General features: G+C 52.6%; 8 protein-coding genes across 8 annotated transcripts; 3 read left to right on the top strand and 5 right to left on the bottom strand.

Annotated features, from left to right (window-relative positions):
* Positions 1-141: 141 nt before the first annotated feature.
* Positions 142-815, top strand: PpBr36_00380 (uncharacterized protein; the record flags this gene model as incomplete). The annotated part of the gene is made up of 2 exons (XM_029887573.1): positions 142-408; positions 525-815. 2 exons carry the CDS (start codon positions 142-144, stop codon positions 813-815), a joined length of 558 nt encoding a protein of 185 aa, XP_029751410.1.
* Positions 816-1,543: 728 nt separating this feature from the next.
* Positions 1,544-2,215, bottom strand: PpBr36_00379 (uncharacterized protein; the record flags this gene model as incomplete). The annotated part of the gene is made up of 1 exon (XM_029887572.1): positions 1,544-2,215. One exon carries the CDS (start codon positions 2,213-2,215, stop codon positions 1,544-1,546), a length of 672 nt encoding a protein of 223 aa, XP_029750639.1.
* A 2,025-nt stretch (positions 2,216-4,240) lies between these two features.
* On the bottom strand, positions 4,241-5,437 carry PpBr36_00378 (uncharacterized protein; the record flags this gene model as incomplete). The annotated part of the gene is made up of 2 exons (XM_029887571.1): positions 4,241-5,030; positions 5,142-5,437. The coding sequence occupies 2 exons, from the start codon at positions 5,435-5,437 to the stop codon at positions 4,241-4,243; spliced, it is 1,086 nt and encodes a 361-aa protein (XP_029750638.1).
* A 1,284-nt stretch (positions 5,438-6,721) lies between these two features.
* PpBr36_00377 (uncharacterized protein) lies at positions 6,722-8,925 on the bottom strand (the record flags this gene model as incomplete). The annotated part of the gene is made up of 2 exons (XM_029887570.1): positions 6,722-8,686; positions 8,803-8,925. The coding sequence occupies 2 exons, from the start codon at positions 8,923-8,925 to the stop codon at positions 6,722-6,724; spliced, it is 2,088 nt and encodes a 695-aa protein (XP_029750647.1).
* A 934-nt stretch (positions 8,926-9,859) lies between these two features.
* On the top strand, positions 9,860-10,451 carry PpBr36_00376 (uncharacterized protein; the record flags this gene model as incomplete). The annotated part of the gene is made up of 3 exons (XM_029887569.1): positions 9,860-9,883; positions 10,082-10,265; positions 10,381-10,451. The coding sequence occupies 3 exons, from the start codon at positions 9,860-9,862 to the stop codon at positions 10,449-10,451; spliced, it is 279 nt and encodes a 92-aa protein (XP_029750646.1).
* An 862-nt stretch (positions 10,452-11,313) lies between these two features.
* Positions 11,314-13,949, top strand: PpBr36_00375 (uncharacterized protein; the record flags this gene model as incomplete). The annotated part of the gene is made up of 5 exons (XM_029887568.1): positions 11,314-11,437; positions 11,614-11,637; positions 11,715-12,389; positions 12,474-13,623; positions 13,679-13,949. The coding sequence occupies 5 exons, from the start codon at positions 11,314-11,316 to the stop codon at positions 13,947-13,949; spliced, it is 2,244 nt and encodes a 747-aa protein (XP_029750645.1).
* Positions 13,950-15,033: 1,084 nt separating this feature from the next.
* Positions 15,034-17,371, bottom strand: PpBr36_00374 (uncharacterized protein; the record flags this gene model as incomplete). Its single annotated transcript, XM_029887567.1, has 8 exons — positions 15,034-16,022; positions 16,142-16,329; positions 16,414-16,575; positions 16,648-16,822; positions 16,892-16,912; positions 17,010-17,029; positions 17,102-17,170; positions 17,259-17,371. 8 exons carry the CDS (start codon positions 17,369-17,371, stop codon positions 15,034-15,036), a joined length of 1,737 nt encoding a protein of 578 aa, XP_029750644.1.
* Positions 17,372-18,067: 696 nt separating this feature from the next.
* On the bottom strand, positions 18,068-21,052 carry PpBr36_00373 (uncharacterized protein; the record flags this gene model as incomplete). Its single annotated transcript, XM_029887566.1, has 2 exons — positions 18,068-20,957; positions 21,036-21,052. The coding sequence occupies 2 exons, from the start codon at positions 21,050-21,052 to the stop codon at positions 18,068-18,070; spliced, it is 2,907 nt and encodes a 968-aa protein (XP_029750643.1).
* Between the last annotated feature and the right edge of the window lie 126 nt (positions 21,053-21,178).

Here is a 21,178-nt window from a genome sequence, read left to right as displayed (position 1 = left end):
TACGGATAAAGCCCGTACTACGTCATTTTCTTTTTATTCTTCTCTTTTTTTTTTTATACCACAAACAGCCGGTTCACAGCATATAATCAAAAGTAGCAGACACTATTAGTCGGCATATTTGTCGACCAAGAGCCATTCAAAATGCCAATGCCCACTATCCGCAATCCGTTCGCGCGCAAGCAGCACAACGATGAGAACCAGCGACCCCAGTTGGAGACAACGACGGCGCAACAACCACAGCAACCTGGCGGCTTCGACAAGGTAGACACTGTCGGTTCCAAGTCGTCGAGCATTGCAGGTTTGAGCATCAACAGTGGGAGGAGCAACGACACTGGCGAATACAAGCTGAGTGGTATGATTTCAACCCAGTCCCAACCCAACGCCATCGTCTGCCCTTTCTCTTTACATGTTTTCTTCATCCCCTTCCACATTAAAAAAAAAAAAAAAAAAAAAAAAAAAAAAAAAACCACAAACCCTCATTGCTATGACACCGCGGTTATTAACATGGTTCACTGCCCCTCTAGGATATCTCTGCGAGGTCGCCCATCACTAAGCATGACGCCCCCGCAAGGCAGAGCCTTGACTCGTCGCGATTCCCGCGCCCGCGTCTGTCCATGAACGAGCGCCGCCCGGAACCGACGACGGTCGAGGAGCCGTTTGAGGACGTCGGTCTGGGCGATGACCGCCAGCCCAAGGGCGTCCAGCAGATGCAGCAGCAGCAGCTCCCGCAACCGCAAAAGAAGCGTGGTTTCTTTTCCAAATTTGGCAGTTCGGAGCCGCAAACGGACGGCATATTACTCAAGGCTCAGGACTAGAAGCAAACGAGTAATAAATTTCTCTTTTTTTTTTCATGACACGATTTGGCATATAGAATACCCGGGGGGGGGAGGGATCCGGGGGCACATCTGTATATGACGACTGATCCCTGCAAGAGCAAGCTCGAGGGAGTCTTTACAACGAAATACGTCTTTAATTATTTATAGAAGCTTGTAGTTGGCCGGGGATTGGGTTTTTCTTGGTTTCCTGCCCCTGAGCCTGATTTCAATATGTAAATTTTCTTTTTTTTCTTCTTCCCTCCAATTCCCATTTCATCTTCATCCCAACGCGTGGTCACAAATTTAGTTACAAAAGTACGATCTATTCTTGGAGTTATTTCCGAGTTGGGAGGTCGAACCACTCGGATGTCTGTCGTGACGGCCACTCAAGTCTGTTTAAATGGCTCGGTTCGTAGGACTGCATACCTAGTTAGATACACAAGATGATTGTGTGAAATTCCAGTCTTTCCCTACCCATCCCTAAAATATTTCCAATTGAAAAAAGGGGGTATCTTTCCTTACTCAAAATGCTGTCCGGTGCCCCGTGCAAATGATAAAACATTAACACCATCTTTATAAACTTCAATAGCGTCTGAAAGTCCAAAGGGGAAAGGAAAGGAAAGGAAAGGAAAAAAAGCGTCATATACTTCCAATGCTCGATAAAAGCCACAAAAGAAAAAACAAAAACCACATTGTAAAAATCCAAAAAAAAAGGCGTCGAAAAAGAATCAGGTGCTCCGTGACCTCTTGGCGGCCGGCATGCTGGCATCACCAGCTGCAGCCTCATCCTCTGACCCGTCATCCTCCGAGCCGGACACGGACGACGAGCGCCTCCTCTTGGCTCTGTAGGCGGCGGCGGCGCCCAGGGTCCTCAGGTACTCCCGCAGGAACTCGTCCTTTCCGACGACGTTCCTCGAGCCGCCGACCTCGACGGTGGCGTCGACGTCGATCTTGATCGGCCTCGGCTCACCATTCCCGTCGATCATGGGGACGCCGGCCGAGGCGCTGCTAGCTCGTTCGATGGCGCCCACGATGGCGGCAGCGATGTCCGACGGGTCGGGCCTGCCGATGTCGACCAGGTTGTCGCTTTGGCTAACGCGGACGGCCGTGTTGACCTTGATGGATATGGGCGACATGCTCTCGGCGCAGTCATGCTGGTCAGCGTGGGCGGCTGGCCTTGCATCGGCGGCAAAGGTCAAAAGCCTCGCCAGGAGATCTGATGTGATGCAGTGCATGGGCATGGGCATGACTCTAGGAATTGGGGGTTGAGCGGAACGAGGGGTGTATGCGGGTGGTGGCGCTGGTTGTGGCTGCGGCGGGCAGGTCGAAGGGGTTATGGTGGTTTGCTCCTTGAGGACCGTTGCCCCATGGTCACCTTGCTTATATGGTGGTTGAGACATTTCCGGTGGGCGACGTGATGTTGTGAGTGGTTTGGGTGCGGGCGGGCAGAGAAAACAGCGTAATGGGAGTTGGTCTTGTAGTGATTTTTGTCAAAACGCTATGTTGATGCGATAATGACTGCTTCTTTCCAAGAAGCTGGAAAAAGACCGGCGGGACAGAAGGTAGAAATGAGAAGGGAGCCAAAAATCCCGAAAAGAAATATATAGGTAGGTAGACACTCCTTATCTATTCTGGTTGTCCAACCCCAGCCATGAATAGGAGAGCTCTGCGACCTTGCGCGGAGCCCATCGGAAACCGACCGTTAGCCATGATGAATAGCAACAGTCTGAATCGGCTTCGGAGGAGACCAGGTGAGCATGGCCTGAAGAACAATAGGAGATGGTGTGTCTTTCTTTTTTTTTTTTCCCCTTCTTCTTCTGTTTCTTGTCTGACAAGGCGAGAACATGCAAGGGCGATCCCGCCACTCATGCCTGCTGCGAGAGGTGCATCTTATTCTCTTATTCAGGCCTTGCTGCGTCCTATTCGCAACAATAACAACACCCGCACGCGCATGCACGGACGGATGGGACGGAAGCACTTCAAAGAGGGCAAGAATAACTAGATGAGTGAGACAGCGTGCACTGGAACGCCGAAACGGGCAGGCAGAGGTAATTGACGAGGTTGGTTACCTCATTCATTACAAAACTTTTCCACCTGGTTTTGTTTTTCTTGTTGTTTTGTTTGTCTGTTTGCTTGTTACTATTGTCCCCCGGAGTGAGTGTTGGTTCCTTTTGGGCGCTTTGTAACTTGCTTTTTCTTAGGGCCAAGGTAGCTGACCGTTATTACAGGGAACCCACCAGCCCAACAACGTGCGCCTCTCAAGCCACCCAAGCCACTGCATCCGGGTTCTCTCCTGCCGAATTTGACATGCTTGTGCAGTAGGCTACTGTAGGCTAGGCTGTCCCGTGAGGGCCCGGCAAGGCCCGACTCATGTAAATTCTTTAGAAAACATTGGATTCCTAGTGGCGTACTGTTTTGTTGTCAAACACACAACATGTCGACCACCTTGTGAACATGGCCTCGCTGTCAGTGCTTTAGTCAATCGCTCCAAGGCAGCAAAAGAAAAAAAAAGGGGAGAGATTTCGGAGCGATCGATTTGAAACATGAACCTTTTTCAGCACCCAAGTTATCATTATTCCATGCATCCCTTGCTTTCGACAGCCCGCGGTTAATGTCCGCTCTGCGGCGGTTGTTGTCCACCTGCGGATCCTCTCCTGCATCTTCCCATGATGTCTGGTCGCCAAGGAATCTTCACGGATTCATGCAGCCAACCTATTATGTTCGAAGCCACAAGAAATAAAAACTACAATGTCATTCACTGTCATTGCCTAGAACTGTTTGCCAGTCAAAGCTGCGCATTGGCAAGTCGGCCAGTCGGCACGTCTTGTCGTTATCGTCGCGGTACGTGATGAACATGTATTTGTTCTTGGTCTCGATATACGAAGTAATAACCCAATAGTGTGGTTTCTTGTCTCGGGAGGTACATTTAACGGCCTAACTTTCGCTCACCAATGGAGTAACCGAAGGTTCCTTGTCTATGGGCAAACACACGGGTGGTCGTACAGTCCATTACACCAAGGGGCAGCCCCTGAGCCCCAGAACCGACAGTCAAGCAGGGGAGAAGGTCGCATGACTGTTCTGACTTGCTATTGGACATGATTATAATTATACAGCCTGTCTCGCTTGCAAATTTCATGGACAATATGTCTTAGCCTGATAACACAAGACTCGTCTTGTCTTCATCATCCATCAGTATTCGTCACGGGGGAGGCGAGCAGGCCGTCCCTTGGTACCTAATGACACATTCACGCCACCATTGCAATGCAGCATCGGCTGGCTGCAGTTTCCTGTCAGACGCAAACACATACCATATGCTGCTGTAGGTCTCAGACGACGTCTCACAAACCCTTACCCCTTAGCGAGCAAACAATTCTCTCGTAGAGAAACGGGTCCGATGGTCGATATTGTACAATGATTGGTTCTTTCTACTGCCGCCATTGAGCCCCCCACCGCAGAGTAGAAGTGCGATGACCCTCTTGCCCACCCGTTATCCCCGGTGGAACATCCATGGGCGGTGTTGCCGACGCTCTCGTGGGAGGAGCTGAAGGACGTTGCTGCAAACCCTCTGACGGCATCTCGAGTGGGCTGCTGAAGAGCCGGGTAAGCTGCGCGTCGTGATCTAATCCCGCTGTCACTGTGTCATCATGGCGCTCCGGATGAGCTATTGCCTGCGCTTCCGTGCCCACGACGGGTGGCTTCTGTCCTATATGCGACGGGCTGTAATAAATCGCATGCAGCGTTGCGACCTCTGCGTTGCTGCTACCATGATACGACTGCACCGCCTCCTGGCCTCCTGCCTCTTGCGAGGACACTGCCGGGCGAAAGGACACCTCCGGATTAGATACGGTGTTCTTTCCGCGGCGGAAGCAGGCCCCACGACCATGCCTCAAGAAGACGAGGATGGCCATGCCGAGGATCAACACTCCCAAGACGGACCCAACTACAATCAGGGCAATCGTGCTGCCTTGCATGGCCTGCGCAGAGTCGCTGCCCGTGCCCGGTGCTTGGCCACCTCCGGCGGCGGCCGTGGATGTCATCGATCCCTGGCTCGTTTCTGTCTGCAAGACAGGCCTCAGGCCAGGCGTGAGCGGGTGCGTCTCCAGGGTCGAGATGTCAGACAATTGCCATCGGACTTGGATCATCGGAGCCCGCTTGTCCGTGGTGTGCGTGTGCCATGCGTTGGAAACGCCCTGATCGGGGTTGCAGGTGAAGCCCCTATTTTCGAAAATCGCAAGAAACCCCAATGTTGCGCGTCAATTAGTGGTCCTGCTCTCTCAAACTCTTATCTGCCATTAATGCCACCAGGGATTGGACATGATAACATACAGAGGCGCACAAATGACAGCCGTCTCCTCGGGCTCCAACGGCGGACCTTGCTGCGTGTTGTATTGCCTGCACGCCGACGTATAGCCACTGGGGCAGATGCCAGGAGAGTAGTAGCCGGCGTTGCCGTAATAGTATACATCCTTGTAGTTTGTCGGCATGCAGCTCTCTAGGGACTTGTTCGCGCTTGAGTCCCAGGTTGTCATCGGGCCACCGGGGCATGGTGGTGTCCATATAGTGGTCAGTGACCCCGCGGGTGTGGTACCGTCGTGTAAAGAGGCCGTGGTTCTGCTCATCATATCGAACACTCCGCATCTATCAAGGGTTGCCGTTCTGGACTGTCGTTTCTCTTCCGCTGGTCTTTTGGGACAGCAGCAGCGCCCATGTTATGCTATGGCTGGCTCCGGCACTTGAAGCTTCCGGGGGAAGAGAAAAGAGATCTTAAATAAAGAGCTCATGACGGATATACTACGGCATAATTGCAGAGCCGGGACGCGTGAGTGGGATAAGGTGAGCACCGTGAGATAGTCAGGCATCGTGACACACGAACCCTGGACCTCATATCGGATGCTCTAGCAAACACACTTAATCACTGCCAATCCCGGAAGCTCTGCTTGGTATCGATGAAACGGCCATATAATCTGCACTTTTTTTTTCTTTCTAAATCTTTGCTCCCTGGCCGGTATACGGCGCCATGTAGGACAGACTTGTCGACGTGATGCGATCCGCTCGCCTCTTTTCTTCGGTCCCTTGTACAGCCCGCCCACTCGCGTAGTTTTTTGACCACGCAGACACAAAGCTTGAAACTTCCTATTCGGGTAAGTCCATAACGGATAGACGTCTGGATTGTTACTGAAAAGTCTAGAACAAGTGATTTTGCCGTACCTAGAGACGGCCGTTGTCAGCACATCAACCGACCCTGTCTAGTGTAAGCCGACCTGGGCATGGGGCCAGAGATGCTATTGTGGTTACAAGGTGATGATTCCATCGTCCGACATGGTGGAATAAAGACGGGAGCTCTTCTCTGAACAATCACTCTGTGGTGGTATTTCTGGCGTCGCTGCAGCTCAATCCGACGAGACCGACAAAAAATAGTCAGCAAGCTTGCGATCTGTGAAGCGGCCACCGCGGTCAATTTCGGATTTTAGTTAGATTGATCGATACGTTGATTAATCCGGAGGGCTGGCTTCGTCGGTTCGCAGTTCAGCTGCCTACAACGACCGCCCGGTGAAGTAGGGTTCATGGCCTCCAACACTAACGTGACAATTGCATCTGGCGTGAAGATGGCTTGACGTGATCCCTTGTCAGATTAAAATGAAACTGTATCAGATCATTACAAACAGGCACTAACATGTAAAAGGCAAGACATATCACAGACAGCAACATCAGCATGCTTGTAACAAAGTAACAAGGCTTGTCTTCGCAAGAGCTCATGTCTCTTAGAGAATACTAAACGGTAAACGAAAGCTGGGGTATAGAACGACTCTATAAGCAAGTCCGCGACACAAGGAAGCTAGAGAGAAAGCATAGCACGGTATGAAAAGAGAGCACAATCAAAATTCTGTCGCGTCGACGCTCCTTGTTCAGTTCCTCAGGCCAGACACGCCATTTACAGGACCTTTGGCGTCGAGCTCTAGCTTTGAAATGAGCTTCTTGACCGCGGCCCACTCGTCAGACTTGATGCCCTCTTTACCTCCCAGATCGGGCCCGACCTCAAAAACAGTCAATGCACCTGCGATACCGCCTGTGGCGAGACGCTTGCCTTCCGACCGCTCCCAGGCGACTTTGTTGAGACTTGCTACCCTTGCGCCGGGGCGGGCATTCGGTTGAATGCGCGCGACAGGCTCTTCGGTCTCAACTGTCAAGTCCCAGATTTCCAGATATCCCGCGCCGTCGACAAGCGAAAACACACCAGGTCGAAGTGGGGACCATGCCGCATCATAGACGATATCTTCGCGCGCAAACTCCATAAGGGGCGATACAGCAACCTCGGCGTTGCTAGATAAGAGACCGGCTGTACCGATGCCTCCAGGGGGCCGTACTTTCCACAACTTGGCGCTCCAGTCCAGACTCGATGAGAGAACGAGGTCGCCAAAGTCGACCGGGCCCAAGTTGGAATGAAAGTCAACAGATCTGACCGGTGCCGAGTGACCCCTGTAGCTGACGTTCTTGTCAACTCCGGCCTTGGCACCCGCTCGGTCATATCTGTGGCATGGGTAGATGACGCCTTCCTCAGAGCCGACCAAGAAGTATGTGGGGTCAGCTTGGGGGAATGCCATGCATGTTGGGCTCAAGTCGTCCGTCTTTGTCTGCTGCGGCGTGAGAAGCATGAGCGACTCTTGTGGCGCCGCCAACATGTCGACCGACCAGCCACAAACGACGCCATCAGTAGATGTTGTAATGATGTTGTTAGCATTTTGGGTGCCTATCACATCAAGCGAGTACACGGGATGCGTGTGTCCCTGCCCCGTTAGTGGTGTCTTTTGAACTGGGGCAGAAGATCGAGAGCGCGTATCCCACAAAAGAACCTGACCACTATAGGCACCGCCAATGATCAGATTCGGGTGGAAAGGCGAGAATTTGGCCGTCAAGATGTCCGACTGCGCATGAAGAACAAACTCGGCCCTGTCGTGGAGATTCAAGTTCCATACTTGAACAATACCGTCTGGTTCGTGCGGTGCTGTTATGTTCTTGGACGCCGATGCAAGCACAAGATCCGAGAACTTGGGTGAAAAGTCGATCGAGGTTATTGGGCGCTTCTTAGACCACCTCTCATCGTAGAACTGACGTATCTCCCTAATCTTGCGGCGCCCTCTCCCGCTCACGTTGCCCTGCTCGCGATCATCTGTGTTCTCTTGTGTCTGAAGCGTATAATCCGTGAGAATATCGTACTCCTGGTCCAACGCCTTCTCGATGACCTTGGTTGCCCTGTCCACAAAGTCAACGAAATCCTCCGATGCTGTCACAGCCTTGAGTTCTTCGTTCGTCAACGTCCGTGCAGGGAAGTTGGTCGTCAGCGCCGTAGGTTTGAGGACTCCGTCTGTTGAAAGCTCCTGGGCAGCCTTTAGTTCCTCCTCAATCTCTCTCCTAATATTGGCGCGTAGCTCCTCCTCCCGGTCACGATCCCTACGGGTTGGGCGTTTGCCCGGCGTGAACGCAGGCTCTTCGTCGTCCGACACAGACTGTTCCAAGGGTCTCGAGCTTGGCGCCCAATCTTCTTGGGTCTGTATGCCCTTGCTGTAAGAGAAGATTTCCTTGACCGGGGAGGGTGGACATTCGTAGATGGTTGTGAGAGGAACTGTAGTGAGGTTCTGCGGGGCGGCGGGAGCGGCAGGCGCGTGGCCGTTGGCCAGCGAGGCGTATTCCGAGTTCTCGTTGCTGAGTTCGCCGGCGCTCAAAACACTGTTCGGCCGACTCCCTCTGGGTCCCGGGGAGGCGGCCCCTCCTGTGGTTGTGGAAGATGGTCGATCCCCGAGGCCAACGAGCCTATTGATGTACTCGTCAAGGTCTTCGCGGCGTTCCACATTTCTAGCCGACGGGATCGAGAGCTAAAATTCGAATGCGTCAGTTAAAACAGACCGCCGAAGCCCATCATAGCTTCCGTCCCAGCCACTACAAATGGCAAGGCGAAGCCGCATCAGGTCGTGTATCAGAAGTGACATACTTCACCACCCACACCAACATTAGGACGTGATGCTGAGCCCTGCTCGTTACGCGCTTTCCTCTTCTCCTTCAACTCGGCCAACTTTGCCTTCTTCGCCAGAATTTCATCTCGGCGTTGCTGCATTTTGCTCAACGAGGCTAAGCCTCATTTCAGATGCGATGCAACGAGTTGGCCGCCGTCCGCACCGCTGTCTGACAAGAACACCCCAACCGCGTCTCAAAAGGCTGACACAGTCCCTTCTACTGATCGACTGTTTGCTGATGAATTCGTGCGTCGTTCAATGTTCGCTTCGGTTCGAGTAATGTAAAGAATCCAGTTCTGTTGGTAACTACAAAAGTTGGGGGGTTAGATTGGGCAAAATTATGTGAGCCAATTTGCAGTTGGTGGGCAAGTTGAGGTAGGTAGTTATTAAACAACTGTGTGGTTCTTCTCAGTCATGTCCCAATCTACCGGTAGGCAATCCAGAAGTCTAGTCTAATGTTGGGATGGATTAGGCCGTGGGATCAATGAACAACTCTGCAGGTAAATTTGATGTCGACGATGGATGCATGCCACCGCGGTTCAACATGTGGGGCCATTTTACAACTCAGCGCGCCTGGATAGACGGGAAGATCCAGGGGCAAGTCAAGTCAGCTTCCAGTAGTACCTCCCACACTACGGCGGCTACATTTCCTGGGCCAGGTACCTGACCTCCAAGCGACAGGGGAGCTATAGGAGAGGTACCCAGCTCAAACAGTTGCACGTGATGCAAAGCGTGCGTCCAGTCATTTTCACTATAGCATGCAATTTGCCGGGGCCGCGTTGCCAAGCCAGACCAGCCTTGAAAGACCCACAGTTCCCTGCCACAGAGGCTTTGCTTGAGCTCTCCAGCCGCAAGTTTTGCCCGTTCGGCGAAAAATCCCGACATTCTGTCGTCAACAACAGCTCTACATTCACTAATCGACTTGTCGACCGCATTGCACAGGGCCGATTGAGCGCCAATTGACCCCCAGTTGCTCCGAGTACCCAGGTCTTCTTCGAATCCGAATTTAGTCGCGAGATAATAGAGTCTGTCGCCATGTCTGCCGTCTCAGGAAAGAACGTACGTCGCATGTTTTCCTGTTGCCACGCGAGCTCCATCCATCCAGACCTGCGTTCCCGGCCCTCCTCTACGGACCGGCCACCAAACCGAGACGACGAAAAGTTTTAGACCAGTGAAGCGCACTGGACAGGATGCTGCTGAGCTTATGGCCCGACTTGATAAGCTTTTTTCAAAACTGACATGACTGCTGTCGCACAGGTTCTTAGATACACGGCGTTGGGTTTGGGAGTCTTCTACGGCTTTACACACCAGAGGAAGATCAACGCGGACCACAAGGCCGCCGCCGCCCGTCACGAGTATGAGCACAAGCAAAAGTTAATACAGCAGGCCAAGGCCGAGTACGCCAGGCTCCACGACAAGAGCGGCTCTAAGAACGACAGCCGTAAGTAGAGGTTCCACCAGCCGCTCCTGATCTCCATAGTCTCTACTTGGGAGGGAATGGGACGACGGCAATTGCATGAACCTGAAGTCTCTGGCTAACGCACGCAATCTTCCAGGGAAATCCGACCCAATGGACCCGAACTTTGACCTCGAGTCGTATTTCACTGGAGTTATTGGCAAGGCATAGGTTGGATACTTATGCCAGGGTAGCGTGGTAATGAAAGACTGGTCCTGGTCCGGACGGGGACTCCGAGCGATTTTGGGTCAAGAAAATCGACAGCTATTGTCCGGTGCTAGCGGCGACATGAGCTTGCCTACGTCGAGCAAGGTGGTCGGTCATGTTGACGTCTTCTACAGTCAACAGGCCAGGCCGGGTTTCTCTTAGGTGACCAGGCCAACGATAACCTGGGAGTACTCGGAGGTGTTTTGGCCAAACACCACACAAAACGACATAGAATTTCCTTAGAGTTCTGGTTTGCACGCTGTAAATGTGTACTATAAGATTTAGACGGTTTTCGGATGCATGCGTTCTCTGTCTGCTGCTGTCTGTATCTATCTGAGCTTTCCAATTGTAACCCATCTCCCAAGAGGAATAATAATGACTAGTGCTCAATCAAAGCCAACTAGAAATTGAATTGCCCATAACAAATATTCCAAAGCCTCTGTTCGAAGGTTGCATATTCTCACAAGTCGATGCGGTCTCATTCAGCGCGAATTCAAACAAGGCCAGCGGCGCACTGTACATACGACTGTACTGTAATTACCTACTGCGCAACATTCGAATTGACAAACAGGGTGGCCTGTGCATGCCGTCGTCTCCACTCGGCACCAAGACAGACAGACACGACACGTAGCCAAGGTTGCTAGTCCCTACCCCTGCAGCTTCCAGTCCCAATTCGATGCATGATGTAGCGCGGGCAGAGGACACTTTCTATGTTGGAGCTTCTGAACCGCAGCTTCTGAGCTTTAAACACCCGACATCTTCAAAGCTAGCCAACCCACAGCAGCCAGTCTTTCGAAGCCTCCCGCGGCTTCAGTGAAGAGCCACCATGTCGGCTGCTTCGTTAAGTATTTTTGGTAGCAAGGGCGAGAGCACCCGGACTCTCCTCCGAGTTATCATTCTTTTCTTGATCGCTGGTGCAGCCATCTCCAGCCGACTTTTCTCTGTGATCCGTACGTCTGCCCGGAATTGACTTTCAATCAACCAACACCAATTGCTTTTGTTTGTCCCGGATCTTCTCCGAGTCAAGCATCATATGGCTCAGCAGAGATTCATTGATGGTGGTCCTTTGGCAGCATTCGTCAAACTGAAAGCTCAAGATACTGACTGAAATCGCTTTCTCCTACAGGCTTTGAGAGTATTATCCACGAATGTCAGTACTACCTCCACTTTGTCCCTGTATTCCTCAACCCGCCAAAACGCCATTTCATATTGACTTTGCGGGTACAGTTGATCCTTGGTTCAACTTTAGGGCTACAAAATACCTGGTTGCCAATGGCTTCTACAACTTTTGGGACTGGTTCGATGACCGGACCTGGCACCCGCTGGGCCGTGTCACCGGCGGTACCCTTTATCCCGGCCTGATGGTTACCAGTGGCGCGATCTACCACGCACTTCGAGCTCTTACCGTTCCCGTCGACATCCGGAATGTCTGCGTGATGCTTGCGCCCGTCTTCTCGGGCCTGACAGCCTTCTCGGCCTATCTTCTGACCAACGAGATGACCACAAGCTCATCTGCTGGTCTGCTGGCAGCCGCCTTTATGGGAATTGCTCCCGGTTACATCTCACGATCCGTGGCCGGTAGCTACGACAACGAGGCCATTGCCATTTTCCTGCTCGTCTTTACATTCTACCTCTGGATCAAGGCCCTGAAGCTTGGGTCTATGCTATGGGGTGCTCTCTGTGCCCTCTTCTACGGCTACATGGTCGCGTCGTGGGGTGGTTATGCGTTCATCACTTGTTTGCTGCCTCTCCATTCGTTCGTTCTCATCTGCATGGGACGGTTTAGCACCCGCCTGTACATTGCATACAACACTTGGTATGCGCTGGGAACATTGGCTAGCATGCAAATCCCGTTTGTTGGTTTCTTGCCAATCAAGACAAGCGAGCACATGCCTGCATTGGGTATGTAGTGATGAACCCCACGCAGATTCTGATATTTTGAAAAAGCCGTCACAACAAACGATGCTTACAATCACCAAATTATAGGAATCTTCGGTTTTATGCAGCTTATGGGCTTCCTCGACTATGTTCGGTCCGCGATTCCCGGTCGCCAGTTCCGTACCTTTTTGGTGCTGTTCTCCGCTGCCATCTTTGTCGTTGGCCTTTCGGTGCTGGCGCTTGCGACGAGCGCTGGCTACGTCGCCCCCTGGAGTGGTCGTTTCTACTCGCTCTGGGACACTGGCTATGCCAAGATCCACATTCCCATTATAGCATCCGTCTCTGAGCATCAGCCCACCGCCTGGCCGGCCTTCTTCTTTGACCTCAACTTCCTCATCTGGCTGTTCCCTGCAGGTGTATATCTGTGCTTCCAGAACCTCCGCGACGAGCACGTCTTCATTGTTGTCTACGCGGTGTTTGGCAGCTACTTCGCTGGAGTCATGGTCCGTCTGATGCTCACGTTGACCCCCGTTGTGTGTGTTGCGGCCGCCATCGCAGCCTCCTCGATTCTCGACTCATTTGTGTCGCTCAAGTCGCCCAACCCAGCCTCCGAAGATGCCGAGACATCCAAAGACGCTGCCTCGAAGAAGGCTGTCAAGGGTGGACTGCGGTCTACCAACAAGCCAATCGTTGGTGTCTACACCAACCTCTCCAAGGGCTTGGTAACAATGGCCATGACCATCTACCTGCTGATCTTCGTCCTCCACTGTACCTGGGTCACGTCCAACGCCTACTCGTCACCATCGGTTGTTCTGGCTAGCAGGCTTCCGGATGGCTCTCAGCACATTATCGATGACTATCGTGAGGCGTACCAGTGGCTCCGCCAAAACACCAAGGAAGACGCCAAGATCATGTCGTGGTGGGACTACGGCTACCAGATCGGTGGCATGGCCGACCGTCCCACTCTCGTGGACAACAACACATGGAACAACACACACATCGCCACCGTCGGCAAGGCCATGAGCTCGTCGGAGGAGGTCAGCTATCCCATCATGCGTCAGCACGAGGTGGACTATGTCTTGGTGGTTTTCGGAGGTCTGCTTGGTTACTCTGGTGACGACATCAACAAGTTCCTCTGGATGGTGCGGATTGCCGAAGGCATCTGGCCTGACGAAGTCAAGGAGCGAGACTTTTTTACCAGCAGGGGCGAATACCGTGTCGACGACCAGGCCACTGACACGATGAAGAACAGCTTGATGTAGGTTTATCTAACCCTGGAATGCTTGTTTGCTCTTAGACTAACCATTTGACAGGTACAAAATGTCGTACTACAACTACCACAGCCTTTTCCCTCCGGGTCAGGCTTCGGACAGAGTTCGAGGCTCCCGCGTACCGGATGTTGGACCTGTTCTTAACACAATTGAGGAGGCCTTCACCAGTGAAAACTGGATCATCAGGATCTACAAGGTTAAAGACTTGGACACCTTTGGCCGTGATCATGCTGCTGCTGCGGCGTTTGATAGGGGCCACAAGAAGAAGAGAGTGCTCAAGAAGAAGGGCCCTCGGGTGCTCAGGCTGGACTAAGAAGAGACAGTATATGGTGAACCCAAGAGGTCACGTGGGCTCTGAAAATTTGCTTTTTTCTTTTCACCAGTGTTCATAGAAAGGTCAGAAGAAAAAAAATTTAAGCTGTTTGGAAGAGTGTCGTTAGGGAAAGCGTGTATGTCACGGCGGTCAGGTGACTCTTGGATATGAAGAGGCCCTGCCAGCTATGTTCTGAGGAAGGCCACGAGTCTGCATGTCGTTGCACGGCAGTCAAGTGATGCGAGCGAATACTGGGCTCTCCAGCGCAAGTATCCATCTGGTCACTGCCGCATTGCTACTCGGTGCGGTTCGGATAGCTCGACGTTATAAACCCCATACGATTCGGTATGTAGCACACGAATTCGACCCAAACCTTACAAGTCTTTTGTCGGGTAGAGTGGCGAGCATGGTTCTGATGTGATCAAGGGTCGTCGCACAGTAGGACGAAAACGTGGTAAGAGAGGGTCCCCGTTGACTAGGTCATGAATGCCGAAGAACGGAGCCGTGTCGATTATTGGCTTCTGACTGTCAACAAAAGAGACGACGCGCGTGCCGCTTTAAAAACTTGCCTATTCTATTGTTTATTTTTATATCATCCTACCGCATATCATTGTAAGTATCTGACATAATGTATAGTGCACATTGCTATTCCCGCAGCACCACGACAATATTGACTTCCCGAATGTAACTTGGATATGCAAGCGCTGGCGAATAGCCTTGACAAGAAAACAACCAAAACAAGCACAACGTTGTGGCAAAAAAAAAAACATTTTGTTGGGCGAAACCATGTGTCAAAGAAGAAAAGCCTTCGCATCCACCCAATACATTGACTTCAATATTTGGTACTTGGGCAGAGCTACCCAGTGGGTGCGTCCCGTTGTCAGTGAAGCCTCGCCCAGAACCCAAGCTATCTTGACCATCGCTACGAGATAAACAATAAGCGGGAATGAAGCTCGGGCAGGGAAAACCGGATGCCGGGCCCGATTCAGGGCAACAACATACACTAGCAGTAGTATCCGTGTCTCGATGTAACCCGTCGCGTCCGGTAATTGGTGCTACTGGATGAACTACATGTGAAAGCCGGTCAGTATGACCAAGGTCGGTTCTTGTATCTCTGGTTATCTTCAGGTTTGCCTTCAGCGGGGAAATCGATCTCCTCCGGGTTGAGGTACCACGATGGATCACCGTCGGTTTCGGTTAGACTCCAACCGTTGCCGAGCCAGCGAAGCAGGTTCCCGGTCGGGTCTGCAGTCTCGAATATGAAGTCCTCCCACCTGGGTGAGCGCAACGCCTCGACGGTGTGCTGCGGGGAGCCAGGCCACAGCCCGACCACGTCCTTGCCCCAGCCGCCCTCGGAGCGATACTGAGACTTGCAGTCGTCCCTGTGTACGGTGCGGGCAAAGTAGGCACCGGCGAACCGGGTAAAGTCGCGCACGCGCTCGGCCTTGGGCTCGATGGTGGCGTAGTCCTCCCGCTGCAGCTTGCGGATGACCTTGACGACGTAGTCGCACTCGGCCTCGAGCATCTTGACGAGGCTGCCGAAGCCGATTGCGGAACTCGGGCCGAACTGCATGAGCAGGTTCGGGAAGCCGTCGACGGCGACGGAGAGGTAGCTCTCCATGCGCGGCCTCCAGCGCTGCTCCAGGGTGAGGCCGTCGCGCCCGACGATTGGGAACAGCGGCGCCTCCGAGGTGCGGAACCCCGTCGCGCACACGAGCACGTCGAGGTCCGCCAGCTCGCGACCCGACGCCAGCACCACGCCTCCCTGCGTCGCGCACACGATCCGGTCGTCGATCAGCTCCACGTTGTCCTCGGTCAGGGCCTCCAGGAACCCGGCACCCGGCGTGATGCGCCTGCAGCCGGGGGAAAACTCGGCAACCAGACGCTCGAAGAGGCCCGGCCTCTTGGCGAGCCGGGCCTGCATCATGTCGTACATGCCCTGCCGGACGGCGCGGTGCAGCTCCGAGTCGGGCAGCATCACGCTGTGGATGTTGGAGCTGTCTTCGACCGATTTGCGGAACCGTAGCCATGCTTTTGGGTCTTTTTCAAAGAGCTCCTGCGTCTCTTTTGGGACTGATCACATTGGGGGTGGGAAGGGGTTTTTTTTTTGTTGTTTTTGTTTTTGTTTTTTGAAGCGTCAGTCTGGGGTCAGTGAAGAAAAAAAAGGGGGGGGGCCTTGAAAGTTCGCTTACAGTCAGTCGTGCTCTCTTGGAATCCCATCGAGACCATGGCGTCGCTTCCGAAATTCGGCGCGATCCACGTCTTCGACCTCATAAATACCGAGAGCCGTGTACCTTCAAGGCGCTGAAGCGACGGGATGATCTGGATGGCGCTGGAGCCGATACCTATGACACCGATCTTTTTGTGTCGGTAATCAAGTCTTGCCAGCGTTATGGCATGTTAGAATGTTTGACGCGCGCCCTTTGACGAGATTCGAAAGATCAAAGAGAAAAAAAAAACCAACGATGTGTCCCACTCCGCCGAATGCATCACCTTTCCCTTGAAGGTGTCGAGGCCAGGGATGTCTGGCCATAGGGGCTCGTGGAGTTGGCCACGGGCAGTGACGAGTATATCCGTCTCGTCCTCGAAGACCTCTCCAGACGGCAACTTTGCAACCTTGAGTATCCTGGACCGAGCCGAGGTCAGTGTCTGGCTCTTCTGGATCACTCTGCTGATTTTGACAGCAAGTAAAACCTACCATTTCTTTTTGTTGGAGTCCCAGGCGCAATGTTTGACTTCATGAGACGTCTTGATGAACCTCGTCGCACCGAACCTCTCGGCCACGCCCTGTAGGTACTCTTGGATTTCCTGACCTGGTGCGTAAACCTTGGACCACTTGGGGTTGGGTGCAAATGTATATTGGTATGAATGCGCTTTGCGTGTGTCAGCTGGTTTTTTATTTGTTGTCGGTGATGGGGCTAAAGCTGTGCAGTTTGACTTACAGACGATATCACAGGCGACCCCTGAATGTATGACTGCAGTTAGCTTCAACGTCTTTTTTTTTTTTCTCTCTTTTTCTTTCTTGCCAGTGACAGGCCCGGCAAGGATATAATGGCCTACCTGGATATCGGTTCAACCACCTAAGCAGATGTAAATCCAATATAAGTAAGCCTGTATGGTCGTGCTGGGTTAACTGAGACGGGAAAGCATACCAAGCACCTCCGATCCCGTCACTCTTCTCATAGACAACCAGATCAACGTTTCTTATTTTCTCTGGGATTCTAAAACCAGATCCGATCAGCTACTGCCGCGGCTATCTTGCAGTACTGTAACTGCCGGAACTCTGAGACGGTAGACATGGCTGCTGACCTGATGGCAGACAGAATTCCCGAAAACCCAGCACCAATGACTCTAACCGTCATGGGTCTTGTGTTCTCGATGGGAACTTCCTTGATTGTGTATGGCTCTTTGTTTTCGGTCATGGTGACTGACGTACGGATGAATACCCTGAAAGAATAGCCTCGATGGAACCCTGTCAAGCTTTTCACGGAACTTGTGATTGCAGAACAATACAGATGTGACAGAGTAGCAAAGAGAAGAACCCCGTTTGTTTTATAATACTTAAAGAAAAAAAAAAACCCCCCTATACCAAACGGTAAAGCCGCATGAACAGCTACCTCGGCGTCGGAAGCCACATGTTGGGACCCAAGTCTTACGGGTGAACTATCCCTGCCCCAACAGATCGTCCGAGTGTCACCACCTGCATGTTTACCGGCGAATCTTGTGTACTCTCCTCTTCTGACCCATTCTCATGTCATCAGAGAACCAAACAAAGTAGCTGGCTGGCAAGGCCGGTCACACTGCAAAAAGAATGTTTGTATTTTTTTTTTTTTTTTGGGCACGGAGTAAGGAATATATGAGGGGTTGAAACGCAGGGAGGATCCGGTGCGGAGAAGGATTGCGGAGGGCGGATCCGATTCTCGGTAGTTGGTCGGTTTAGGGAAAAAGGTTGACGTCTTGTATTTGTTGTTAGCCGCGGAGGATGAACATTTGACTAGTACCATGTTACCACATGTATTAAACGTCACTCATATTGGTACACTTGGGTGTCGTGATGGGACTGGCTACACCAATCGTCGTGCACCTTGATCCAGTTCCCTAGTCTTGGCAGCTTATCTCTATGACACATCCACAAACGTCCTCTTCCTCGCAGCCTGTGCATCGTTTCCTTTGTCCCAGTTCTCGTCCACATAGTCCTTGACACTCCTTTCACGCACTTGCATGCCCACAACCTTTAGCGCGGCGATGTTGTAGCCCATCTCGTCCTTTTGGCGTTTCAACGAACGCCGCAGGCTATCCCGGATGTCATCCAGAGCTGCACGCATGGTGCGGCTGGCCACGATCTGCTTGTGGTGGGCCTTTAGCATGAAGAACAGTATCCGACACGTGAGCGCCGTGTTCATCTCTCGCCTGGCAAATATGTCAACAAACGCAAACAGGGCCGGCACCGCTGCGAAAGGCAGCACCAGTAGAGCATCGTGCAGCGCGGCTGCTTTGATCTTTTGCAACACGCTCATGACATAAACCTCGGCGCTGATGTCCCCCAAGGCCGTGAACACCGGGCTGCGTTGTGGTGGCGCCAGGTTCGGGGTCGTTTTCCGGGCTTGCTGCCACTCCCTCACGGTGTTGAGATCCTCCAACCCCAGCTCCAAGGCTTCTTGTATCCTCTCTCCTGCCATGAGTGTTTCGACCGTCTGTTTGCTAGCTGCGCCGACCGTGTCGCCCTCGCCCTCGTTCTCGGCATCCTCATCACGCTCCAAAGACGTTGTGAGCGTCTTTTCGTAAAGCTCTTCAATCTCCCTCTCCTTCTCTTCCTCGAGGAAGATCTGCTCGTCCGTCTCCTCCCATACACGTATGCTCTTGTCGTGGCTCGCGCTCACGATGAACTTCCCACTGTGGCCGACTGCAAGAGCCCACACCTCTCCGTGGTGGCCGTGTAGCCTCTGAATCTGCTCAAACTTATCACCGTCCCAATATTTTATGACCCGATCCTTGCTGGTGCTGAAGAAGTGGTGGCCATTTCCCTCCGCGTTATGCGGTATGAAAGCAACCTGGAGAACACTGTCTTGATGACCAAACAGCGACTTATGACAGTCGCCAAAGTCGAGGCCCCATATCTTGATGTTCTTATCTGCTGAACTCGTGATGATGAGCTTGCTGTCGTAGGATATGTCCATGCTCAGCACGGGAAGCTTGTGGCCGTAGAGATTAAGGTATAGTTTCAGGGAATCAGCAAAGAAGACCTTGACAGTGCTGTCCAGAAGAGCCACAGCAAGCATCTTCGCGTCAGGTGAGAACTTGAGACTCAAAATGTCGTCTGAAACCTTGAGGACTCTTGTCTGCACCAGCTTCAGCTTAGGTGTCGTTCTTGTGGTGCCCAAGACTGGCTCCTGGATGATCCTAAAGTCCCAAAACTTGGCTGACTTGTCCGCGCTGCCTGTCACAACAGATCGACCGTCGGGGTGCACATGTAGAGACCATATGGCTCCGTCGTGCGCTGTGACGCTGTCCAAAAGGGCGGTAGACGCCACATCAAACAGCTCCAGCTCACCACTCTTGGTACCCACGACCACAACTTTGTCTCCGGGCAAGAAGGAACAGCAGAGCGCATACCCACACTCAAACGTCCTGATACACGCCTGCGTCCTCACGTTCCATATCTTGAGACTGCCGTTCGCTGCTGTAGCGAGCATCCTGTCGTCAGAGCTCAAGGCTATGGCTCGAATGTCAGCCCTGTGACCCGGGAGCTCGATTGAAAGCGCTCTTGTGTAGTCTTCGGCGCTTTCTTTTTTGGACTTCTTCTCCTTATCTTTTGTTGTCGTGACGTGCCAAAGCTCGATTTGGTTATTCGTCGTACCGACAACCAGCTGCAGATCCTTGGTACCGTGCGCCAAGGCCCAGTCGATTGACCTGGCCTTGCCTGTAGTTCTGACGATAACCAACAGCACGAATATGTCTGAGACGTCGGCCTTTGAGATGTCATCAGCCATGTCGTCCGCATCCTCCTTGACATCCTTCTCTGCCTCGCCTTTGGTTGCTTGCTTCTCCCGCCTTCTCTTGCGCTTCCGAGCCAAAGCTTTCTTGACTTCGGCTCCCGACCGTATCCTCCAGATCTCGATAGATTTCTCAATGCCATGTACGGCAAAATAATCGCGCCGAGGGTGGAATCTAACCTCCACCGCCCTGTCCTTGCTCTGGCGATGCAAAGTGCCACGATCTCGAAGAATTTTCCCCATGTGGGATACCTCTACTTCCCGTGTTGATGACAGCAGCGCAACCAGGTCGATAAACCACACCTTCAGTTCGCCATCGTTTCCAGCAGTAACGCAGCAGCTAAAATCCGGGTTGACACCCAGCGCCCAGCACTCTCCGTTTGTTTGAGCAACATGGGTTTCGATGCAGAACCTAGACGAAAGGTCCCATAGCTTGATCAGTGAATCTTTCGCAGTTGTCAAAAGGAAACCCTCAGAGCCCTCGTTGTCGACAACCATTGCCTGGGATTCCTCCGAATCCTCCTGCTCGGTGGTTTGAGGCTCTGGCTCGATGAAGCAGAGCCCGGTGATCTGGTCCTTGTGTCCCCGCAGCTTGTATTGGCCAACCTCGGCAACCAGGTCCCAGACTATAACATCGGTGTCTTTCGAGCCACTGGCGAGCCGGGTTCCAGACTTGTCGAAAGCTAGGTGAGTGATTGCCGTGCGGTGACCATTGAAGCTCACGATGATTGTCGCAATCTTGCTATCCCACAGCCGGATGCTGCCATCCTCGTAGCCGACCGCGAAAACGTCTCGGTCGGTTTTGCTCTGGGCGATCGCCGTTACCTGCGCCTTGCACTTCTCATCTTGCCATCGAGACAAGAGCTCGCCCTTCTTGACATCCCAGCATAGCACCTCCTCGTTCGCGGCTGTGACTACGCGCCCGGCACCTGTACCCTTGGATTCGTTACCGACCCATACGATGTTTGAAGTGCTCGAGCTGACAAGACCGAAGGACTTGGAATGCTCGTACTTCCTGAGAAGAATACATCAGTTAACAGTTGCTACAAATTTTAGAATTCTGAAAAGGTCTTCTTTGAAGATATGCACTTACAAGTAAGATTTCACCATTTTTGCGGCCTAGGAAGCCGATGTCCTCCGGTCAAAGAACGTGGTTTGAGCTTTGGTATGCGCACTCAAATTTGGCGCGGCGGCGCATACATGCACCCAATCCTTCACATACCAACTCCGAACTTT

Source organism: Pyricularia pennisetigena, chromosome 2, assembly GCF_004337985.1.
Source record: "Pyricularia pennisetigena strain Br36 chromosome 2, whole genome shotgun sequence".
Lineage (NCBI taxonomy): Eukaryota > Fungi > Ascomycota > Sordariomycetes > Magnaporthales > Pyriculariaceae > Pyricularia > Pyricularia pennisetigena.
This window is presented reverse-complemented; position numbering and strand designations above follow the sequence as displayed.